Source organism: Odocoileus virginianus, chromosome 25 (assembly GCF_023699985.2).
Source record: "Odocoileus virginianus isolate 20LAN1187 ecotype Illinois chromosome 25, Ovbor_1.2, whole genome shotgun sequence".
Classification (NCBI taxonomy): domain Eukaryota; kingdom Metazoa; phylum Chordata; class Mammalia; order Artiodactyla; family Cervidae; genus Odocoileus; species Odocoileus virginianus.
This window is the reverse complement of record NC_069698.1, coordinates 49,862,166-49,884,425: the sequence shown is the minus strand read 5'-3', so window position 1 is coordinate 49,884,425 and position 22,260 is coordinate 49,862,166. Positions and strand designations below refer to the sequence as shown.

General features: G+C 40.7%; 2 protein-coding genes across 11 annotated transcripts in view; both read left to right on the top strand.

Annotated features, from left to right (window-relative positions):
* The window catches only part of PAXBP1 (PAX3 and PAX7 binding protein 1), a 38,988-nt gene extending 38,235 nt beyond the window's left edge, over positions 1-753 (top strand). Inside the window, exon 18 of the mRNA XM_020895896.2 lies at positions 347-753. Coding sequence (XP_020751555.1) covers positions 347-464 — 118 coding nt within the window. The 3' untranslated portion in view covers positions 465-753. The remainder of the gene's footprint in view (positions 1-346) is intronic.
* Positions 754-9,740: 8,987 nt separating this feature from the next.
* Positions 9,741-22,260, top strand: part of SYNJ1 (synaptojanin 1) — an 89,650-nt gene continuing 77,130 nt past the window's right edge. For all 10 annotated transcript variants that reach the window (XM_070455159.1, XM_070455162.1, XM_070455158.1 and 7 more), the window contains exons 1-2: positions 9,741-9,869; positions 10,926-11,071. In XM_070455159.1, the coding sequence (XP_070311260.1) occupies positions 10,948-11,071 (124 nt within the window). In that variant the 5' untranslated portion in view covers positions 9,741-9,869; positions 10,926-10,947. The remainder of the gene's footprint in view (positions 9,870-10,925; positions 11,072-22,260) is intronic.

Sequence of the window (22,260 nt, the reverse complement as noted above, 5' to 3'; positions counted from 1 at the left end):
CTGTGTTAAGTTTTTTACATCCATACTATGGGCTAAGTCATCACTCATGATTTATGGGAGCAGCTTACACTTATTTTTTTATGAAGGGTTTCAGAGAAGGAATGACTAAACCATTACCTTTTTTCAGTATGTTGTCTTGGAAGTTCAATAATTTGGGGTAGATCTCTAGCATAAAAGTAATAGTAATAACAACTACTAATCTGAACAAGATGTGTGGTGTGGTTTTTTTTTTAATGAGTCCTTTTTCTGGCTAATCATCTAAACAGGAAAGTTTTTTTTTTAAAAAATATGGATAATTTTCTTCACATGTAACTTGCTTATCTCTGTTTCCTTTTTTCTTTTTTAGAGAAAACATAAAACAGATAGTAAAACTCCTTGCAAGTGTTCGAGCTCTGGATCATGCTATGTCTGTTGCAAGTGACCACAATGTGAAAGAATTTAAGTCTTTGATTGAAGGAAAATAGATCTATGAGACTAAAAAAAAGCCTATTTGCTCTAATACCATTCCCAGTGTAAAAATTTTGTATATATGTAAAGTTTCTTAAACTGTAAAATATTGACTCATTTTAATACAAAGAATGTTATTAATATTCAATACTGTGTCCTTAAATGCAATTTCTTCAGAATGAAAGGAATTCAGATTATTTCTAGGAAGTCTATGAATGGTCTCCTTACTGCCTGCCATACTTTGTTTACAGAAGTATTTTATATGGTCAATTAAATTAACCCTCTCAGTTAATTGTTCTCTGTAAAGGATGTGTGCAGTGTATATTATATAGTTATGCATATATATATTTATACCACCATGGAGTTACTTTCACACTGGAAATTTGCGGTGTTTTTCTACAGAGTAAGCCTTTTAAGAGCAGAAAAATTATTCAGTAGCAAATTGTCTTAGGGAAATTACTACACTGTTGCAACAAAAGGGCTGGCAAGTGACTAAGTATTCATCACTTTTGGTTAGCAGTTGCTGTCACTGAAGCTGTGCTGCCTTAAAATTGAGAGTTGAGTGTGGACTTAGTCATTGGTGAATGGTGAACTTTTCTTCCTTGAGTTAGCATTACAGTCAACTGTTCGTTTAATGTGAGCTTTAAATAATATATGCAACATAGGTTTCTGAATAGAACACAGACATTTCATTTTTGGAAATAATAGACCCACAACCTAACTGCATGGTTTTGGGCTGACTGTCCTGTCTCATTCATGATTTTACTCCCTGACCAGCTTAAAAAAATACATGCATTTGTATTTTAGTAGTCTAGCATTATATTTCAAATCCCACACATGTGAGTTATATATGCAATAAAGAACACATTTTGCTGATTCACCATACCCAGGCAGTTTAATATCCATGGTCTTCTATAATATTTATCTGCTGCGCTTAGTTGCTCCCTTGTGTCTGACTCTTTGAGACCCCATGGATTGTAGCCTACCAGGTTCCTCTGTACTTGGGGATTCTCTAGGCTAAAATACTGGAGTGAATTGCCATGCCCTTCTCCAGGGGATCTTCCCAACCCAGGGATTGAACCCAGGTCTCCCACAATGCAGGTGGTTTCTTTACGGACTGAACCACCAGGGAAGCCCTATAATATTTACACCATGTTGTAAATGTTCAGAGAACTTTTATGCTTTCTGATTCTGTGATTTTCAAAAGAGGAACTTTTTGGAAATTAAGAACTACTGTTTGATAATTATATATGTAATTAAGCTTTAGCCAAGCATTAAATTAATTTTTAAGTAGAACCATTGTTGTATTTGGCTGGCGACTAATTTTAGTTAGAGCATTTCAAATGACTAATATAGTGAGATCATTAGCATGAGTATTCTTGGTCCAGTCAAATACTGTTTAGAATAGTGTCATGTACTCTTTATTGCTCTTGTCAGTTTTATCTTTATTGTAGGAACACTGCTTATCCCTACAGATTCATTCTTGATGAGTTTTGTTACAGTGACCTACTAAATAGAATTAAAGTAGAAGGCTTGTTCTCAACTTCAGTGTACTAAAATATATGTATATATACATATATTGTATATGTATATATACATACATGTATATATACATGTATATATATATGAAATGCACATCATTTGTGCCTTAAATTTGTTTTTTGAAAACTATTGGACTGATTACTATTCCTATATCTGCTTTTAAGGACTCGAAGTTAAACTCGGATTCTTCATCCTATAAAATTCATCAGGCTCTTATACTTTCAGGAGTGAGTTTGGTGTAAGGTGAATTTAGCATAGAATTGTGCGTTAAACAAGTAGTTCTCATATCTCAACCAGAAGATTTTTATTCCTGAAATAGGTAAAGGACATTCTTTCTTAGGAAGGAAATTGTCAAATGTTTAAATTCAGAGGGTGACATTTTAATAAAGCTGAGGTTTTTGTCTTTCAGTTTTTTCTTTTGATGCAGTCTTCCAAAACACTTGCAAAATAGATGAGGAGGGTTTTCGAAAAGGAAAGTTATTGAGACAATATAAACCACAGTCGTAAAGCAGTAATTACTGCTGTGTACCAGATGATGCTGGTGAGCCACATCCTTATTGATGTCATGGTGCAAACATCTGCAGCTCTGCTAGGGGGCTTTCTCAGCCTTGCTGCAGGCTAGAGGGTCCACCACCTCGTGTCCCTGGGAGCAACCCTTGCCCAAAGAAAGGAGGGGGAGGGTAGATCCCCCAGTGTGTTAGTTCAGGTCCTCTGGGGAGCAGTCCCTGAGATGGCATTGGAGATCTGGGGGGTGGAAATGATAATGGGCGTGAAGGAGAGGCAGTGGGAGGAGCTGAGAGAGTCAAGAGATTGTGAGCAAGTGTGACCTCTGAGGGTAAGCAGGAAGGAATTAAGGAAGGTGTCAGACATCAGTGGAGTTCTAAGGAAGTTTCAGCAAGGCTGACAGAGTCCTCAGTACAAAGTCTTGGTCCTGAGGAGTTTTGTGTTTCCAGGAGCTGGCCTGCCTTTGTATCCCCACCAGCTCAGTAATGGGTAGAGGACAGTTCTTGAGGAGCATGGCCACTCTGGAGATGTAAAGGAGCATGGTTTCACGTTGACCACACCAGCTTCCTAGTGTCAGGAAAACAGGTATGTTCATGTCATCTCTCATAAGGTTGCAGTTGACTTGAACAAAGTTGTCTGCAGTGATGACCTCATCACCCTGAACTGGCCCAGAATTTTCAGGAATCTGAAAGCAAGTGACTTCCTCATGAGAATATACTAAAATACAAAATTCCTTGGTTGTTTTAAAGATAGGTTTGTAGGGTATGATTTACTATAACTGTTTTACCCTCTATAAACACATATAGTTCAGTGCATTTAGAGAAATGCCTAATTTTGTTTTAAATGAGAATTTCCCTTGAAATTATGACATCCTCCTAAAAATAGTCACATGTTTTAGAGCTGCAAGATACAATATGAAAATGTCAGTTGCTACATTGTAGTGTTTTTTTATGGTCACAATGACTTCTCATTTCTAACACTGTAATATCCATGTAGTAAAGGGAGTGTTGCCATTCCTTGGTTATGACAAGGAACACTGTTGTTTCAAGTAAATGAAAAGAAGAACTGTCTATGGGCATTGGGTTCATAGCTTCTAAGAGACTGCAGATTGCTCAGCAAAGGCAGACAGGCTAAACACTGTTACATGGAATCGGTATTGATATGCAACGTTGACTGGTCACTGGCCTGCTTCTGGACCTCTGAGCCCCAGTTATCTGTACTGGCTTCCTCCCAACCCCGTCACCCCTAACTTTCACAGAGGCTCAGAGGTTAGAATCATCCAGTACGAGGAGAATGCCTAGCACAGCATTTCTCAGAATGTATACTGTGGTCCACCAGTTCAGGGGCTGTTACTTTATTTATTTTTTTCTTTTTTTAGTTCTACCACTTTATTGCTACCAACCCATCTCCCTCCACCCTCGTGCACACATGCTCAGTCATGTAACCCCATGGGCTGCAGCCCACCAGTCTCCTCTGTCCGTGGACTTTTCCAGGCAAGAATACTGGAGTGGGTTGCCATTTCCTTCTCCAAGGGGCTGTTACTTTAAATGATCTTTAGGAAAATGAGATTGAAATATAAGATATGACACCATAAAACTCCTAGAAGGGAAGGTAGACAAAATATCCTCTACCACAATTCACAGCAGTGATTTATTAGGTCAGTCTCCCAAGGTAATAGAGATAAAAGCAAAAATAAATAAATGGGAACTAATCAAATTTACAAGTTTTTATATAGCAAAGGAAACCATAAAATAAAAAGACACCTACAAATTGGGATATTTGCAAATGATGTGACTGACAAGGGCTTAATTTCCAAAATATGTAAACAAAAACCCAATCAAAAAATGGGCAAAAGGCCCAAATAGACATTCCTCCAAAGAAGACATACAGATGGCCAAGAGGCACATGAATAGATGCTTAATGTCACTATTAGAGAAATGCAAATAAAAACTACAGTGAGGTACCAACTCACACTGGTCAGAATGGCCATCATTTTAAAAATCTACATGTAACGTGCTGGAGAAGGTATGGAGGAAAGGGAACCCTTCTGCACTGACGGTGGGAATGCAAATTGGTGCAGCACTATGGAGAACAGTATGGAGTTTCCTTAAAAAACTAAAAATAGAGTTGCCATTTGATCCAGCAATCCCATTCCTGGGCATATAGGGACAAAACTGAAATTCAAAAAGATATGCACCCTAATATTCATAGCAGTGAAGTAAGTCAGAAAGTCCCTTGGACTGCAAGGATATCAAACGAGTCAACCCTGAATATTCACTGGAAGAACTGATGCTGAAGCTGAAGTTCTAATACTTTGGCCACCTGATGTGAAGAGCTGACTCACTGGAAAAAACCCTGATGCTGGGAAAAATTGAAGGCAAATGGAGAAGGGGGCAACAAAGGATGAGAGGGTTGGATGGCATTACTGACTCAATGGACATAAGTTTGAGCAAACTTCAGGAGATAGTGAAGGACAGGGAAGCCTGGTGTGCTGTAGTTCGTAGAGTCAGACATGACTTAGTGACTGAACAACAACAAAATCCGAAAGAGAAACATACTGACCATATAGTATCACTTATATGTGGAATCTGAGGTATGGCACAAATGAGCTTAGCTATGAAACAGAAACAGGCTCACAGAGAACAGGCGTGGTCCCATGGTTTGGTGGGGTTGGGTTGAGAGTTTAGGATTAGCAGTTGTAAAAATCCATTCTTTAGAATGGATAAAGAACAAGGTCCTGCTATTTATATTCGCTTCCCAGGTGGCACTAGTGGTAAAGACCCTGCCTGCCAATGCAGGAGATTTAAGAGAGATGCGGATCCAGTCCCTGGGTCAGGAAGATCCCCTGCAGTAGGGCATGGCAACCCACTCCAGGACTCTTGCCTGGAGAATCCATTCCATGGACTAGCTCAGCCTGGTGAGCTACATATAGTCCATGGGGTTACAAAGAGTTGGACATGACTGAAGCAACTCAACACACAGAATGGATAAAGAACAAGGTCCTACTATATAGCACAGGAAACTTAATATATTCAATATGCTATGATTAACCATAATGGAAAAGTAGGAAAAAAAATGTACATATAACTGAATCACTTTGCTGTACAGCAGAAATTAACACAACATTGTAAATCGACTTAATAAAGTAAATTTTAAAAAGATATTTAGGAAAATGTACCTTATACTCCATGCTTGATTATTCAAAATACATGATAAAGGATAAAAGATTTGACAAGTCCTATAGAAACCATTTTAAGCTACTTCACAAAAGCAGTTTGAGCATGAAAGCTTACCTTTTACATGTACCTTTAGATGCTGCAATTCCACAGTGCCTGCTGTGTAGGGACCAAGAGCCAGACTGAATAATGAACATCCTACCACTCTGATCTTGGGAAGGCCAAATCCTGTTATGGCTCTGGTCCTTTGATTTTCACAAGAATCCTTATATATCATCAACACAAACCACTGAGCTCCCTTGACTGGGTCTCTTTTTTTCCCAAATGAAAACAAGTGTCACATACAAGTTGCCTGTTTGTCACATACAAGTTCTCTGTATGTTTCAGTTGCAATTTCCTTAACCCTGGTATGTGTCAACAGTTTTTCAGTCTTTGATGTTTTTGGTTTTATTCTCAATGACTCTGCTCTCAAACTTACATATTTTCAACTGACAAAATTTCTGTTTTTCCAGTTTAAAATCTTATCCTTCACTGATTACTATGAACTTGTTCAAAGCAAATAGCTAACTAATGATATTTGTAACTCACCATTGTGTTGCTCTTCAAGACCATTGTTTTCTCTTTCACAAGGAGTCATCCATGCCTTTATAATGGATCTTTGCAGATCTTGATACGAAGATCTGTATCTGTCTCTGAAAAGAAGCTATTAAAGATAACAGAATCAGGCTGTTAACATTCCCCAAATTTGCCAAATGCTTTCTAGCATTTTTGATAAGGAAATCCAAAAAAAGTAGGCTACTACTAATACACATGGTGAATATGTCAAAATTAATAGCCTTGTAACATATGGTATATTTTTTGTTATTGGGATAATCAATCATTTTCTAAAGAAACAGCAAATGTATATTTCAACCTAATACAGGGAGTTGTCCATAGGAGAATAATTTGGTCAAAACCCAACATTTAAAAATCATGTTAGATTTTTTGTTTGTTTTGTTTTGGTGTATAGGATCTTAGTTCCCTGACCAGGGATGGAACCTGTGCCCCCTGCACTGGAAATGCAGATTCTTAACCACTGGACCACCAGGGAAATCCCTAAAAGTCATAGTGTTTGCCTTCAATTCATCGAAGCCATGGGAGCTGTTATCTTAAACATCTGTGGGGTTGTTTTACTGATCTGTTTCTCGCCTGAGGGAAAGTTACATTGTCTTATATAACTTTCCTAATGGAAAGTTAGGTTGTCTGTGGCTGCTGTAACAAATTACCACACACTGTGTAGTTTAAAACAGCAGAAATTCATTTCCTCACAATTCTGGAGTCCAGAGGTTTCAAATGAAGATATTTGCAGAACCACGCTCCCTTCTAAGACTCTAGGGAAGAATCCTCCCTGCCTTCTGGTGGCCACTGACATCCCTTGGCTAGTGGCCACATTGCCGCAGTCTCTACCTCTGTCTTTATACTGTCTCTGGGTGTGTAAGTGTGTGCATGTATGTGTGTAAAGTCTCCCTCTGCTGTCTTATAAGGACATCTGTGATTGCATTTAGGGAATACCCAGGTAATCCAAAGTAACTTCAAAATCCTTAACACAAACATATCTACAGAGACTTGTTTTCCCCATAAATTAATATTCACATGTTCTGGGGGTTAGGATGTGGATATCTTTAGGAGGTGGTATTTTTCATCCAACCACAGGCCTCACTGCTCAATTTCAAGGCTCAAGATTGTGTCAGCCCATCTCCATAGGCCCTTAGGACTTCACTGAGAAGTTTGTGTATGCCATTTAACCTGTATTTTAAAGTCAGCCCATTCCAGACTCTTCAAATTTGGTGACAATTTGGCCAGCTATTTTCAAGTGTTGTAATATAGAAGTACAAATAGGAAAGAGAGACAAGATGAACAAGGAGTAACAGGTTTTAAAAGTCACTAATAAAATGGCGCTTATGTTTTTAAAGAATCTGCCTGCAATGTAGGCAGACCTGGGTTTGATCCCTGGGTTGGGAAGATCCCCTGGAGAATGGTTACCCACTCCAGTATTCTTGCCTGGAGAATTCTATGGACAGACTGTGGAGTTGCAAAGAGCCGGACACAACTAAGCGACTAACACAAGTATATTTTTAAACCCTGAGCATGTGCTTATTTCATGACTACAATGATCTGTTTTGAAAGGGTTTGGTAAAGCTGTGGCCTTCTACTGACAACTCTTGAAAAATAGTCCAGTCTAATTCAAAGAAAAAAGCAGCAATTCAGACCGAGAACCAAGAAATGTTGACCTAAATTTCCTTAGTTGAAATCCAAAGGAACCAGGAATAGGCGGATCATTGAAAAGAGCCTAGCACTGATAGAGTGGGCAAGTTTGGTTGGTGGTCCCAACCCTACTTCAAAATGAGTAATTTTTTTTGTTTGTTCTTTTGATTTTTTTTAAAAATTTTATCATCACACTGAGTAATTTTTAACAAGTTAACTTTTCTGGGTCTCAGCTGTCATAAAAAAAAAAGAACAACGTGCCAGCATCATACTCAATTACATCAACATATCTCCTGAAGCCATAACTTTCCATGAGTTTTTTCTGGTGCCTATCTATCTGCTATTCCTTTGGGGCTATACAAGTTAATATACCTAGAAAGGCAAAAAAGAAAAAAGTCCATTCTCATTCACTCCCATTTCATTTTTCTTTGTCCAGTGCAACCTCCAATCGAAATGGATTCTTTTGGTTACTTCCCTGGTGGTTCAGTGGTTAAAACTGGCTCCAGTTTTAACAGCCACATTCAGTTCACTCCCTGATCTCAGGGAACTAAGATCCTGCATGCCACAGGGTGTGGCCATGAAAGAAATAGATTCTTCTGGAGGGGGAAAAATAATACTAATAAGCAACCATGAACCAGTTGAGTGTCTTAATGAGTTTAGTTCTGAGGCTACTGTAAGAAAGCACTACGAAGAGCAAAAAGAGTTTTTCTAAGGAGATGGTACTAAACGGGAGAAATCCCCTCCAGTGCTCAAACTAAACTCAAGTGTCTTTGCATATTTCCTTCCATAAAAGAAGTGGTTTCTTTGCTTATGAATTATAGCTACTTTGGTATCCTGAAACCCGGGTGGTTTCAGCTTCTCTAAAATGGATGAAAAAAATGTTAAGTCACATGACAGGGCCTGGAGGGGGAAATGATCTTGTGGAATACACTAAATTTAAATTCTGCTTTTGTTGTTAACAAAAACAAGAAGGGGAAGAGGCAAAGAGAGAAAAGCAAGAGGAAATGATTTCCTCAGGTGCGGAGTTCTTTTGAGTTTATTCCAATTCCTTTTGACCCTGTGGGTTTTGACTTCATTCCCAAGTTTAGGTCTATTAAGTGGAAATGGACTGAGAAGTCCATGGGACAAACTGATATTATCCAGGAAGCATGTTTTGTTGAAAAATGAGGATAGGGTGAAATGATAAGATGCCCTGAACTGTGAAATTACACGGTTGGCGAGAGCAATTCGCCATCCGGTGACGACCCAGAGCTACTGCCTGGGCCTCAGTACGGCCGTGTGGAAGTCTCGAGATCCTGGCTTGTGATTTCAGACAGCAGAGAATTCTTTTACGGTGCTCCGGAGCGCTCCAGAACACACCACAAGAAAACAGCAGCGAACAGAGCTGTTCCAAAGTGGGCAACCAGCTCTTCTTCCTGCTACCTACCCAGACGCCGTGAGACACCATGGACAGCTCTTCAGGCGCTGCCCGCTGGGACGCCGTGCTGCTGTCCCCAGGCCTAACCCCGGGCCAGCTAGGCCGGTGCGGATGGCGAAGGGTGGTCCTGACACCCTTCTGAGGCAAGCCCCCAAACTTTTTCCTCAGAGTCCCTCCCCGGCACCCGAGGGGAGGGTCGTTAAGCTCTGAGGAGACCACGCGAGGGGGGCGGGGGAGGCCGCATCCTCGCTCTCCCGGCATCCTCAGCTGTGGGACCCGCAGCCGCCGCCTGGGGAAACACGCCACCCGAAGCGAAGGTCGCTGCGCGCGGAGGCGGCGGGCAGCTCACGCCTAAGCGACCCGCGGGGGCGGTCAGGGAGTGGGGCGGGACCTCCCACGACGCCCCGCCCCTTCCCCGCTAAGGGGGCGGGCCTTCCGCCCCTCGGCCGCGGCGCAATGCGGAAGAGATGGACGCGCCGGAGCGGAAGTGACGGTTGAGGTGGCGGCGGCCGCGGAAGGAGGAGGAGCCGGAGGAAGAGGTGAGACAGTCGGCCTGTGGCGGGGGGTGGGGGGCGGGGAGCGGCCGTGGCCAGACCCACCGGCTGCGGGGTGCGCGGGCCGGCGCTTCCTGGAGTAGTCTCCGCCTCCGCAGCCCGGGCGGCAGCGGCTAGCGGCCACCGCCCGCAGCCCGGGTACGCGGAGGGCAGGCGTGGTGGGGGGAGATGGCCGGTTTTTTGCTAGGCGCCGCGCCGGGCGGAGGGGGACTGAGGTGACAGCGGCTGTCAGTGCGCCTGCCGCGGGAAAGGCTGCGAGTCCGTCTGGGCGTCGGGTCGTCTCTTCTGGCGTATAATGGAGGGATGGGGCTGCCCAGGCGCTTGCGTCCCCGCCCGAGAGGGAGCCGCTTTCCGGGCTGTCGACGGCCTGGGACCCCCTGAGGAGCCCCGGTCCAGTCCCGAGTCGTGACTCTTCTCCCGCCGCGGGTGGCCATTTATATTTACCGGCCCCCGGACCCGTCGGCCGGGGTGTCCTGGGCTTGGGCGGCTTCTCCTGTCCTTCGCCGCCGCTCCCCGCCCCGGGAGCTCCTGTGGTGTCGGATAATCCTTTCCCTTCTCTCACCTCTAAGGAGCTTTGAATCAGCCCTGTTCACCTTCCTTCCCACCTTCATCTCCTCCGCCGCGACCCCCAGATCGGTTTGAAGTTTCCGAATCGTTTTCCCTTTCAAACGGCAGTGACAAATCCCGAAGCAGAAAGCTGATAAACCACTCCCGAGCGAAAATAGGCTCAATTTTTTTCCTTTTTGGTAAATAGAAAAGGGAAACTCATCTTAACCAAACCGTTCTTGGAACTTTGGAGTGATAAGAGAACCCTGTCTTGACTTGCTATGAGACCGCTTTCCCTCCTGCTTTTCGGTAAAAAATTAAGTGATGACTTATCTTTTGGAATAAACAATTCTGTCCCCGAGCTCTCTCCGCACCCCCTCCGCTTCTCCCTCCTCCCCCATCAAAACCTGGCAGGGAGGGACTTCGATGGCTTGCAGTCCTTGCCGCAGAAGGAAACATTAGCTTCATTTGCTTTGCTTTGCTTGGTTTTCACAGGGCTGCCTCCGAAGAAAGGAGAATGGCGTTCAGCAAAGGATTTCGGATCTATCACAAATTGGATCCCCCACCTTTCAGCCTCATAGTGGAAACCAGGCACAAGGAAGAATGTCTCATGTTCGAGTCTGGGGCTGTAGCGGTGCTCTGTAAGTCATCTCTCTCAACCCAGCTGATCAGGATCTGTTTGCTTGCAATAATTCGATTCAACCTTTTTTTTTTTCTCCTTTTTTTTCAAAAGAAGATTCTGATAACCCCCTCATTGTATTTCACCTCACAGGTCATGCTTTTATTTCCTTTTAACCAGACCTTACTGTTTTTCAAAGTTTTCTTTGCCTGCTGCGGGTTTTTGATGAGGGTGGGGAGAGATGCCAGTTTGGGTACAAATTTTTGCTTTCTTGGGTTTTGCTGCTGCTTCTAAAAGTAAATCTTTCTTTCCAAAAAAATATGGTTGCAATGTATAGCATATCATGTAAACCTGTAAAACAGCTTACCTGACATTTTTGTGGAATGAACAGAATTTCTTACAGCTCAGGTATAGTCATGGACTATAAGAATATTTGTTTAATATTTTGGAATATCTTATGATGAGGCTCTTACATTTTCACTAAGAAAATTTTAAACAGCCTTTAAAATTTCATGTAAGCTAGCTGCTTGATTTCATATTGGTTAAGAAATTATTTTGATAGTTTATTTTAAAGAAAAGGACTACTGCAGCACAGGATAGTAGATTAATAAGGTTTGGGTTATTTTGTGGGCAGATGGATGAGATTAAAAATAAAATATTATTTGAATATGACGTTTCTTAATATAAGATTTTGACAGGTAACTTCAGTTTGGGATTATTTCAAATGTGATTATTGTTAGAGACTTTCTTGTGATAACTACTTGTTCTGTATTATGTTTTTGCTATGTAGGATCAGTTTGGGTATTGGTCATATTTTTAAAAGTTAAAAATAACATTTGAAAGGCATACTTAAAACTGTAAACCCATGAGTATTAAAGTTTCTCCAGATTTGGTAGGGAAAGGCTGAAGACCCTAATATCTACATACAGAATATTAACATGCAGAATATTATGATCAGTTAAACCTGATCATAATACTCAAAAATAGTAAAATTTTACCCTGATTGTGGAAATAGATAGTGACGTAATGGAAAATCTTAAGCAGAGAACAATTTATAAGAAATATGTATTTTTTTGGTAAATCAGTAACATGGTTTGAGTGAACAAGAAGAGGTTATATGTTTTCTAAGAAACAATTAGCATGTGTTATAATCAGTCAGGACTTAGTTTGTTTACATTGTTATTTATGCTTAAATCAACCTAACTGTCGCTTGCTACAATATTAATTTGTAAAGCATCTTTCTTTGTACTACAAATCTCATACTGATGAATTCTATCTAGATCAAAGACTGTCTGGGAAAAAGGTTTGTCTTAGCATATGAAACACTTTTCAGCTGCTTGTGTTTTAGTGGTTTCCTAATTTGTCTAAATTCTAAATGTTTCTTTAATGGTGTTAGTAATACTAGGAAGTCAAATTTCTGGCTGCAAAGTATTTATTACTGATAGGTCAGGAAGCCTAAAATCATCTTAATTCCAAACCTCCAGCAGTCCTCTTTTATGCCAAATAATGGTTAAAAAAAAAAAAAAAAAGTAACTCCCAAGCTATCCTTTTTGGCATTGCTGCCACTCTTGCTCAGTTGTAAATGACTCTTTGTGACCCCTTGGACTAGAGCCCCTAGGCTCTTCTGTCCTTGTAATTCTCCAGGCAAAAATACTGGAGTGGGTTGCCATGTCCTATTCCAGGAGATCTTCCCCAGCCAGGAATCAAACCTGCATCTCTTGTGTCTCCTGCATTAGCAGGCTTATTCTTTACCACTGTGTCATCCAGGAAGCCCATTTTTGACATTAGCATTCATATTAAGAAAAAGAATATTAAAAACATTGTCTTTACTACTTATTAACTCTTTATTTTCATTAGCCTTAGACTGTATAAGTAATTGTTTTTCAGGAAAAGAAAACTTTGTTACTTCTCTCTATAGAGCTCACGTAAATATTTAATCTTCTAAGTATGTCATTAGCTTTTCTATTGTAAAATTTAATATTTAAAACATTAATATTTAAGAGCTAACAGACCTTTTTATAAATCATTTGACTTGTAAAATTAGTTTGACATTCCAGTCCGAATGCTACCAAGATGTATACTGTGCTGTAGAATGTTCATTTTTAAAACCTTCACTTTTTTTTGAATAAAAAAAAAAAAAATGTACTCAGGGAATTGTGCTGGGAAAATACTGAGATGTTCTCTTTATCTTCATCTGTCTCAGCCCTTTGAATTTCAGTGCATCTTGCATGTTAATCTGCCAGAAGAATCTTCTAAAATCATTTTTGTTATTTAACCAAAGTGTTACCCCATTTTTCAGTAAGAGTAAGTTCAAACTCCTCAGCCTGTCAATGAGGCCTCCCATCATTTGGCCCCACCCCATGATTCACTGTTGACCTCCTTTAAGGGAGACTGGTGTTACCTTAGCACTTTCCCAAAATATTGTTCTTTTTCCAACCCTCACCATCCTTTCTTCCTGGAATGCCGGAATGCTTTTTTCTGTCTTTCCAGTCAAAGCCAGTCAGTTACAGCTTCAGGAGTCTTCTTCTTTCCAGAAGAATCTGCCCCACCCACCCCCTCCTTCTTATTCTTGTCTCTTCCTTCCCTGAATTTTGTGGACCTTAGTCTTTATCACAAGGTGAATGCCTTTTTTGTGCTGCCTTCATTGTTCTCTGTATGCTTGTATACAGTGATCCTAGCAGGCCTCAGCCTTCTGGTACCCAAAGTTTGTGACTTTTACAGGCTCCAGTTGTCCAGCTCTAAAGTTTAAACAGTTAGACATCTTAGGCCATACATATTGTTAAAGATTGGCAATCACTTATTTTTCTTGGCATAGGCCAGAGTGCCATGAGATACCCACCATGAAAGGTCATCTTTCCAATTACTGGCATATGTTAAAAAATAGGGTGCAAGTGAAAATCGTCTCAGTTCCTGGATCCTCTTAGGGCCTGGGTGTCCACTAATCAGTCCAGTCCTGTCTTAATGTTGATAATGATGTTAAATCAGTCCTGATACTATGACTTAATCAGTCAGTGAACCAGTGTCTTTCAGCTCTGGATACATATTATAATTTACAAATAGTGATGCCTGGGCTCCAGCCCCTCAGAGGTTCTGATATAATTTGATTCCGATGACTGTTTCTAAGCATGATTTATGTAGGCTTTCCTATGGTAGATTATGGCATAACTTTTCTGGCTTGCAGATTTTATCCAAAAATAACCATGTTTCCAGAATTTTCATGTTATATATTGTGGGGTCAGTATGGCAACCCACTCCAGTATTCTTGCCTGGAAAATCCCACGGACAGAGAAGCCTGGCGGGCTACAATCCATAGGGTCGCAGAGTTGGACACGACTGGGCACACACACGTACATTGCGTCAGTAATGAATTTTCTTAAAACTCTTAGCCTGAACCAAGTGCCGAAGTTCCCGTAGCACTTTCAGTCTATGGGAACATCACAGAACAGGAAACTCTGTTGAAGTTTCTGTGTCTCAGTGCTGCATTCCTTGAGGGAAAGGCCCAGATCTCATTATAATGTTTGTATCCCTAGTGTTTAGTTCAGTGTCTTACGTGTATTGCAGAATAAATGATTATTAAATAAATGGCATGGGGGAAGACTTACCTAAACTAAATTATTGTGTTCTATGTTGAAAGTGTGGTACCTTTTCGTGTAAAATTTATTTTGTATCTTTTAAAGAACTGCTGGTTGACCAAATTACTGATATAAAACACATATATTAACATGTTATTTGGATTTGTTACTGAAAAATTCTGTTGGAAGTTTTAACTATTAACCACATCATTAAGGTTTTTCTGAAATGCCAGTTAAAATCTGTGTGATGGATGTTGTTTATAACTTCATAAGTACGATTAACAGTTTAAAATTACTTTTCCTTAGGTAGAAAAAAATTTTGTTATTTCTTTCATTGCATGTATTTAACAACCTTCTGAAACATTCTTTTAATAGTTAATATGCTTTTTAGTAGCATGCTCATTTTTAGTGTTACTCATTTTTGAAAATTTCTAGTTCAGAAAAATGTTCAGTTGAACTGAAAATTTGTTGTCTGTGGAGCAGTGACCCAGGGTAGCAACTGTGACTAGTATACTGTGCTGAAACAGTATAAGCAGCAAGTGTGATGGTCAACAAGTTATAACACTAATGTAGTAAGAGATAAAAGAAGACATCTATCAGTTTTATGTAGAGTTCAGTTTTTCTCCCCTTTATACAGTTAGACACATGTAAATACCATCACAAGGGAAGGACAAGTAGCCAGTCAGACAGATAGATGCATAAAATGCACAGGCTATCTCATTGTTTTTCAGCCCTTCTCAAGTTTCTGTAAAGGGAAATAATTTGCTTTATAATTGTATCCTAAATAGAAGATGGAGTAAAGAGAAGGTCACCCCAGGGGAAATGGAGGATGATGCTCAAAATAGAATTCATGAATCACCTGTTTAAAAGATGGGGATGTAAATTGTTGATGTAAATTCCTAACTCTTAAAAGGAGAGCTTCTGTTCTTTTTGGTATCACATGCTGGTGTGGTAGGAAGGATTAATTGCTTTTATCTGCCTAGTGGCCAGATTATTTTCAGGCCTTAACTCTGGACCTAGTTTTACCCCAGGCTGTTCATCTAAGTTTCTTGTCTACCTCATTTTTTTTTTTCCTCTCTTTTGTCTTATCATGGAAACATGAGCCATAAAACTTTAGGACAGTATTCTCAAGATCTTTGTCACAGGACGTGAAGTGAAACTGCATTCTGTGAAGGAGTCATAATTGCCATTTACTGAAAGTTACTCTGCTAGTCCAACATTAAGCCAGAGGTGCCTAAACTCTCTTGTCTCATGGCATCTTGGGGGGTCTTATTAAGTTTTTAACAGCACCCTTAAGTCACTGTTATGTTCATTAAGTAGTTAGGTCCAAATAATAAACATTAATGTCCCTACAGCTTTAATAGCTGTTTGGAAAAAATGATGCCAAGACACTGAAAATAATTTACCTTGTTCATAAATAACCACAATTATTTATTTAAAGTTTGGAGGTGCCTGCTGAGCACTGAACAGCTTTCAAACCTTGGCACCAGATTGAACAGAACAGCACCACCCTCATTGCCTGTTCCACGCTGACTTTGGAGTGGAAATGTTGTGTTTTGTTGTGTTTTGTTTTTTTAATCAGAGAAACCACTGAAAACCCAGCTGCCCAAAGATATGATGTCATAAAGAAATGTACTGCAATCAAAAGTTAAAAACTCTTAACTACCCCAGTCTAATAGTTTGGGCAGTGCTCAGCACGTCCTGAGTATCTCCATGTTTCCTTCGATTTAAAATATCCTTCATCTCTCCTGGGAGTTTGCTGAAGTGTCCTGGACCTTCTCAGCATAGAGTTTAGACTGTGGCACTAGACTTGCTTTATTTCATTAAATTCTATGGGTTGTACTTTTATTCCCATTTTGAAAAAGTGGAAACTGAGGCTTGGAGAGATTAAATAACTGCTCCAATGACATAGTCTTAGCATTTGCTTTTCACTGTAAGTATTATTTGGGCTGATGTTAGGGTGGTGGTTATTGTTGGAGGGGTTGAGGAATGAATAGCAAAAAGTCAAGAATGCCTGTAGAATTTTAAAGTTGAGTGAAATGGGCAGCATTTTCTAACGAGGGAAGTGTTAAACTTGCTGTGTTTTGCCTGCAAATTATTACTATATAAGAGGGAAACATGGTTTGATTTAGCATTAGGTCATTAAAAACCAAGTTTCTTTGCCAGGCCAAGTTAAATGTCAGGTTTTAGAATTTTGGATGACAAGTGTAGTAGGTGGTGATGACAAGCAGTATGCATGGTTTTTTCTTTTTTTTTAATTGCCACATGCTACCAGTCACCATAATTGCCCTTTAGATAAGTTACAGGTTTTATCTTTTTTTAAGAAAAAATTTCAAGCTAAAAGAAGAAGTGACTTTTTTACAGTTGACTTTTTCTGCACAGAAAAATGAATTTTAGACTTGTTAGATATGACTTTACGTTAGGGTTGCAAAATTTCACTATTTCTATAAATAATTTTTGGAATGTTCATATTTAATAAAAAATAAAGTAAATAGCAACTTTTAAATATCAATGCTTAAAAAAGGAAAATCACCCTTACTCCTCCATCCTGGACAACAGAGTTGTTCAGTCGCTCAGTCATGTCCGACTCTTTGCGACCCCATGAACTGCAGCACGCCAGGCCTCCCTGTCCTTCACCAACTCCCAGAGTTTGCTCAAACTCTCATGTCCATCAAGTTGGTAATGCCATCCAGCCATTTAGTCCTCTGTTGTCCCCTTCTCTTCCTGCCTTCAGTCTTTCCCATCGTCGGGGTCTTTTCCAGTGAGTCAGTTCTTCGCATCAGGTGGCCAAAGCATTGGAGCTTCAGCTTCAGCATCAGTCCTTTCAATGAACATTCAAGACTGATTTCCTTTACCATCAACTGCTTTGGTCTCCTTGCTATCCAAGGGACTCTAAAGAGTCTTCTCCAGTACCACGGTTCAAAGGCATCAGTTCTTCGGTGCTCAGCTTTCTTTATAGTCCAACTCTTACATCCATATGCTGGAAAAACCATAGCTTTGACTAGACGGACCTTTGTTGGCAAAGTAATGTCTCTACTTTTTTAAAGTGCTGTCTAGGTTTGTCATAGCTTTCTTCCAAGGAGCAAGCATCTTAATTTCATGGCTGCAGCGACCGTCAGCAGTGATTTTGGAGCCCAAGAAAATAAAACCTGTCACTATTTCCATTGTTTCCCCATCTATTTGCAATGAAGTGATGGGACCAGATGCCATGATCTTAGTTTTGTAAATGTTGAGTTTTAAGCCAGCTTTTTCACTATCCTTTTACCTTCATCAAGAAGCTCTTTAGTTCCTCTTCACTTTCTGCCATAAGGGTGGCATCATCTGCATATCTGAGATTATTAATATTTCTCCCTGCAATCTGGATTCCAGCTTGTGCTTCATTCAGGGTGGCATTTCACATGATGTACTCTGCATTTAAGTTAAATAAGCAGGGTGACAGTATACAATGTTGATATATTCCTTTCCCAACTTGGAAGCAGTCTGTTCTTCCATGTCTGTTTCTAACTGTTGGCTTCTTGACCTCCATACAGATTTCTCAGGAGGCTGATGAGGTGGTCTGGTTTTCCCATCTCTTTAAGAATTTTCCACAGTTTGTTGTGATCCACACAGTCAAAGGCTTTAGCAGTCAATAAAGCAGAAGTAGATGTTTTTCTGGAATTCTCTTGCCTTTCCTATGGTCCAGTGGATGTTGGCAGTTTGATCTCTGGTTCCTCTGCCTTTTCTAAATCCAACTTGCACATCTGGAAGTTCCGGTTTACATACTGATGAAGCCTAGGTTACCCTGTTATTATAACATAGGGCTCATAGTAGTTCCTGGGCTTCCCAGGTGGCTCAGTGGTAAAGAACCCACCTCCCAGTACAGGAGATGCAGGTTTGATTGCTGGGTCAGGAAGATCTCTCGGAGAAGGAAATGGCAGCCCACTCCCATATTCTTGCATGGGCAATCCGATGGGCTGAGGAACCTGGAGGGCTACAGTACATGGGTTTGCAAAGAGTCAGATATCACTGAGCAACTGAACAACAATAGTAGGTCCTAAGTGCTTTCATTTTTTGCCACTTAAGTTTGCTATAAGAAAATTAAGGATGAAGGCAAAATTTCTCTCTCACTGAATAGTAAAACCTAATTATGTGACGTTTTCAAAGAATATATATTCATTTATTTATTTGACTGCAGCAGGTCTTAGTTGCAGCATGTGGAATCTAGTTTCCCGACTAGGGATTGATCCTGAGTCCCCTGCATTGGGAGCTCAGTTTTAGCCACTGGACCACCAGAGAAGTCCTATGTCTCAAATTTTCTAAGTTGTCCTTAAAATATAGCTTAATGGTGTAATAGGATCTGGATTTGTTCTCCCACTTTAACAACAACAAAACAAACAAAAAATGTGAAACAGTTGTCAGCCCTTGAACCATAGGCAGCACAAGACACTGACCCCCAAGAGAAGGGAAGCAAATGTGCTGAGCCTTGTTTGTGGGCTGCTGCCTTGAGAGTTTCCAAGCTACAGCAGCATCAGGAGGAACCCAGACAAAGCCTGGCAGTCTCCCCAAATTGAGGAGACAGAGTAGGGACTTTGGGGAAACCAGGGCATCTAGAGTTCTCAGGACTGAGTACCAGCATAAGGATATCTGCACAGAGCTCCTGAGATGCGTGGTGGGTTCCACGTGGTGCCTCAGCTGAGTTCTGTTTGGTGCCAGTGTGAGAGGAAGCTACCAAGGCAGGGAAAGAACCACCCAAAAGGAGCCAGCAGAAGAATTCCTGGAGCTCACCCAGGTCTGGGAATAGGTCATGGTCCAAACAAATGGAGAAAGCTGTTTGGGTTGAGCACTAATGAGTGGGGCCAAGTAGCTCTCGACCACATGCTGCTCTGGTCCTGCCCAACAGGCTTCAAAGCAACACCCAAAGGGATCAAACTGTTTCCAAATAATTTCCAAATAGCTCAACTGTATCCCAGAAGACAGTTTAGCACTGTTCACAGGAACACAAAATGTATATACATATATCCAGCATTCAACCCTGTAAATTTCACAATGTCTGGCATTCAGTTAAAAATTACCATCATGCAAAGAAGCAAGAAAATATGCCACATAACAAGGAGAAAAGTCAATCTGTAGAAACAGATGCTCAAATTAATAAGAACATTAAAACAGCTATTATAAATATACTCCATATGTTCAGGAACACAGGAAAGAATGAGCATGTTAAGGAGAGGTATAAAAAATGTGAAAGACCCAAATCAGACTTCCAGAAATAAAAACAGCAGTGTCTGAAATGAAAAAAAATACACTGATAGGGATTAATAGATTAGACTCTGCAGAATAAATGAGTGACAAATTTGAAGACGCAGTAATAGACAACTCAAAATGAAACATGGGAAAAAAGACTTAAATAGATAAACAGAACATCAGAGGGCTGTGGGACAATCTCAAGTGGCCCAATATATACACATGGGCTTCCCTGATGGCTCAGCTGGTTAAGAACCTGCTTGCCAATGCAGGAGACACAAGGGGTGCAGGTTTGATCCCTGGTTTGGGAACATCCCTTGGAGGAGGCTTGGCAATAGACTCCAGTATTCTTGCCTGGAGAATCACATGGACAGAGGAGCATGGCAGGCTACAGTCCGTGGGGTCGCAAAGAATCAGATATGACTGAAGTGACTGAGCATGCACGCATGTATACATAGTTGGAATCCTAGAAGGGAGGGGTGGAGCTGGGAAATATTTGAAGAAATAGTGGCTGATAATTTCCCAAAGTTGATGAAAACTGTAAATCCACAGATCCTAGAAGCTAAATGAACCAGAAGCAGAAACATGAAGAGAAAGAACTACACATGGTCAAATTACTTAAAACCAGTGACAGAAAAATCCTAAAAATAATCCAAGAAAGAAAAAAAACGTGTAGAAAAATGAAGATACGAATCATGATAGACATTTCTTTAGAAGCAATTCAACCTGGGACTTCCCTGGTGATCCAGTGGTTAAGACTCCACACTTTCAATGCCGGGGATGTGGATCCGATCCCTGGATGAGCAGCTAAGATCCCACATGCTGTGCAGCATGACTCGAAAAAAGAAACAGTCCAACCCAGAGGAGAAAGAGCTAGATCTTTAATGTACTGAAATGGAAAAAACAAAACAATAATGGAAAAAAAAAAAAAAACCCAAGACCTGTCCATTTAGAATTCTGTACTCCATCACAAAGAAAGGTGATGTAAAGACTTTTTAGATGTTCAAAAGAGAAAACAAAATGAGCTAATTATATGAATAGTGATTTAGATTAATTAGTATTGCTTTTCTTTATATCTAGCGCCAGTATTTTCAGAAATTCTGAGGTTATAAAGACTGAGCCAGTTTTGTTACTTGCGTATGTAAGTGTGTGTGTTATTTGCTTAGTCGTGTCCGATTCTTTGTGATCCCATGTACTGTAGCCCTCCAGGCTCCTCTCTCTGTGAAATTTTCCAGGCAAGAATCCTGGAGTGGGTTGCCATTTCCTTCAAGGGGGTATCTTCCCGACCCAGGGGTCAAACCCCAGTCTCCTGAATTGCAGGCAGATTATTTACCTGCAGGCAGATTATTTACCTGCAGGCAGATTATTTACCGTCTGAGCCCCCAGGGGAGCCCATTTAGTTACTTAGTTATGTTTAAACTCTAAACTTGAAGGATGCAGAAAGAGTGGAATGGATTTGTGCAGTTGGGGTTAGCCTTGTAAGTAGAGTGCCAGAAGGAGATTTATCTTTAAAAATTGTGTATCAAGAAAAAAAAAATTGTGTATCATGTTTTAGTGGTGACAGAGTTGAGTTTTTTAATAGTTGTTAATAATAATTTGTGTTTTATCTTTTTCCAGTAAAATAGGTTTTGCCTGTTTGTCTATAGTGTAAGCCATTGTTATCCCTCTGTAATGTTACACAGTATGAGCAGTGCATTCATGTTGGCATACATTTCGTAGCCACTGAACTAATTGAATTACTGTGAGTGCATTTAGAGAGATGTGTTACTCTCCCTCGTCAACTGGACACTATTTAATTACTCCCACATTTCAGGTTGAAAGAATGTATGTGCCATTTACACTCCTAGATGATTCTGAGATAACTTAAGTCAATTAAAAGTAAAAAGAGGGACTTCCCTAGTAGTCCAGTGGTTAAGAATTTGTCTGCCAATGCAGGGGATGAGGGTTTGATTCCTGGTTGGGGAACTAAACTCCCACATGCAGTAGGGCAACTAAGCCTGTGCACTGAAACTGGAGAGCCAGCACACTCTTGAGCCCAGCCTGTGCACCGTAACAAGAGCAGCCTGGCGTGCTGCAGTCCATGGGGTCGCAAAGAGTCGGACACGACTGAGCAACTGAACTGAAGACCATAGGATGGGGTTCCCAGGTGGCTCAGTGGTAAAGAATCTGCCTGCCAAGCAGGAGACTTGGGTTCAGCCCCTCGGTCTGGAAGATCCCCTGAAAAGGAAATGGCAACCCATTCCAGTATTCTTGCCTGCAAAATCCTGTGGACAGAGGAGCCTGGTGGGCCCCAGTCCATGGGTTCCAAAGAGTTGTGGACACAACTTAGTGACTAAACAACAGCAACAGACCATAGGATTACTGTAGTCTGTTGACTACCTTACTGAAATGTAGATAAACAAAGTCTTTTAATATCCTG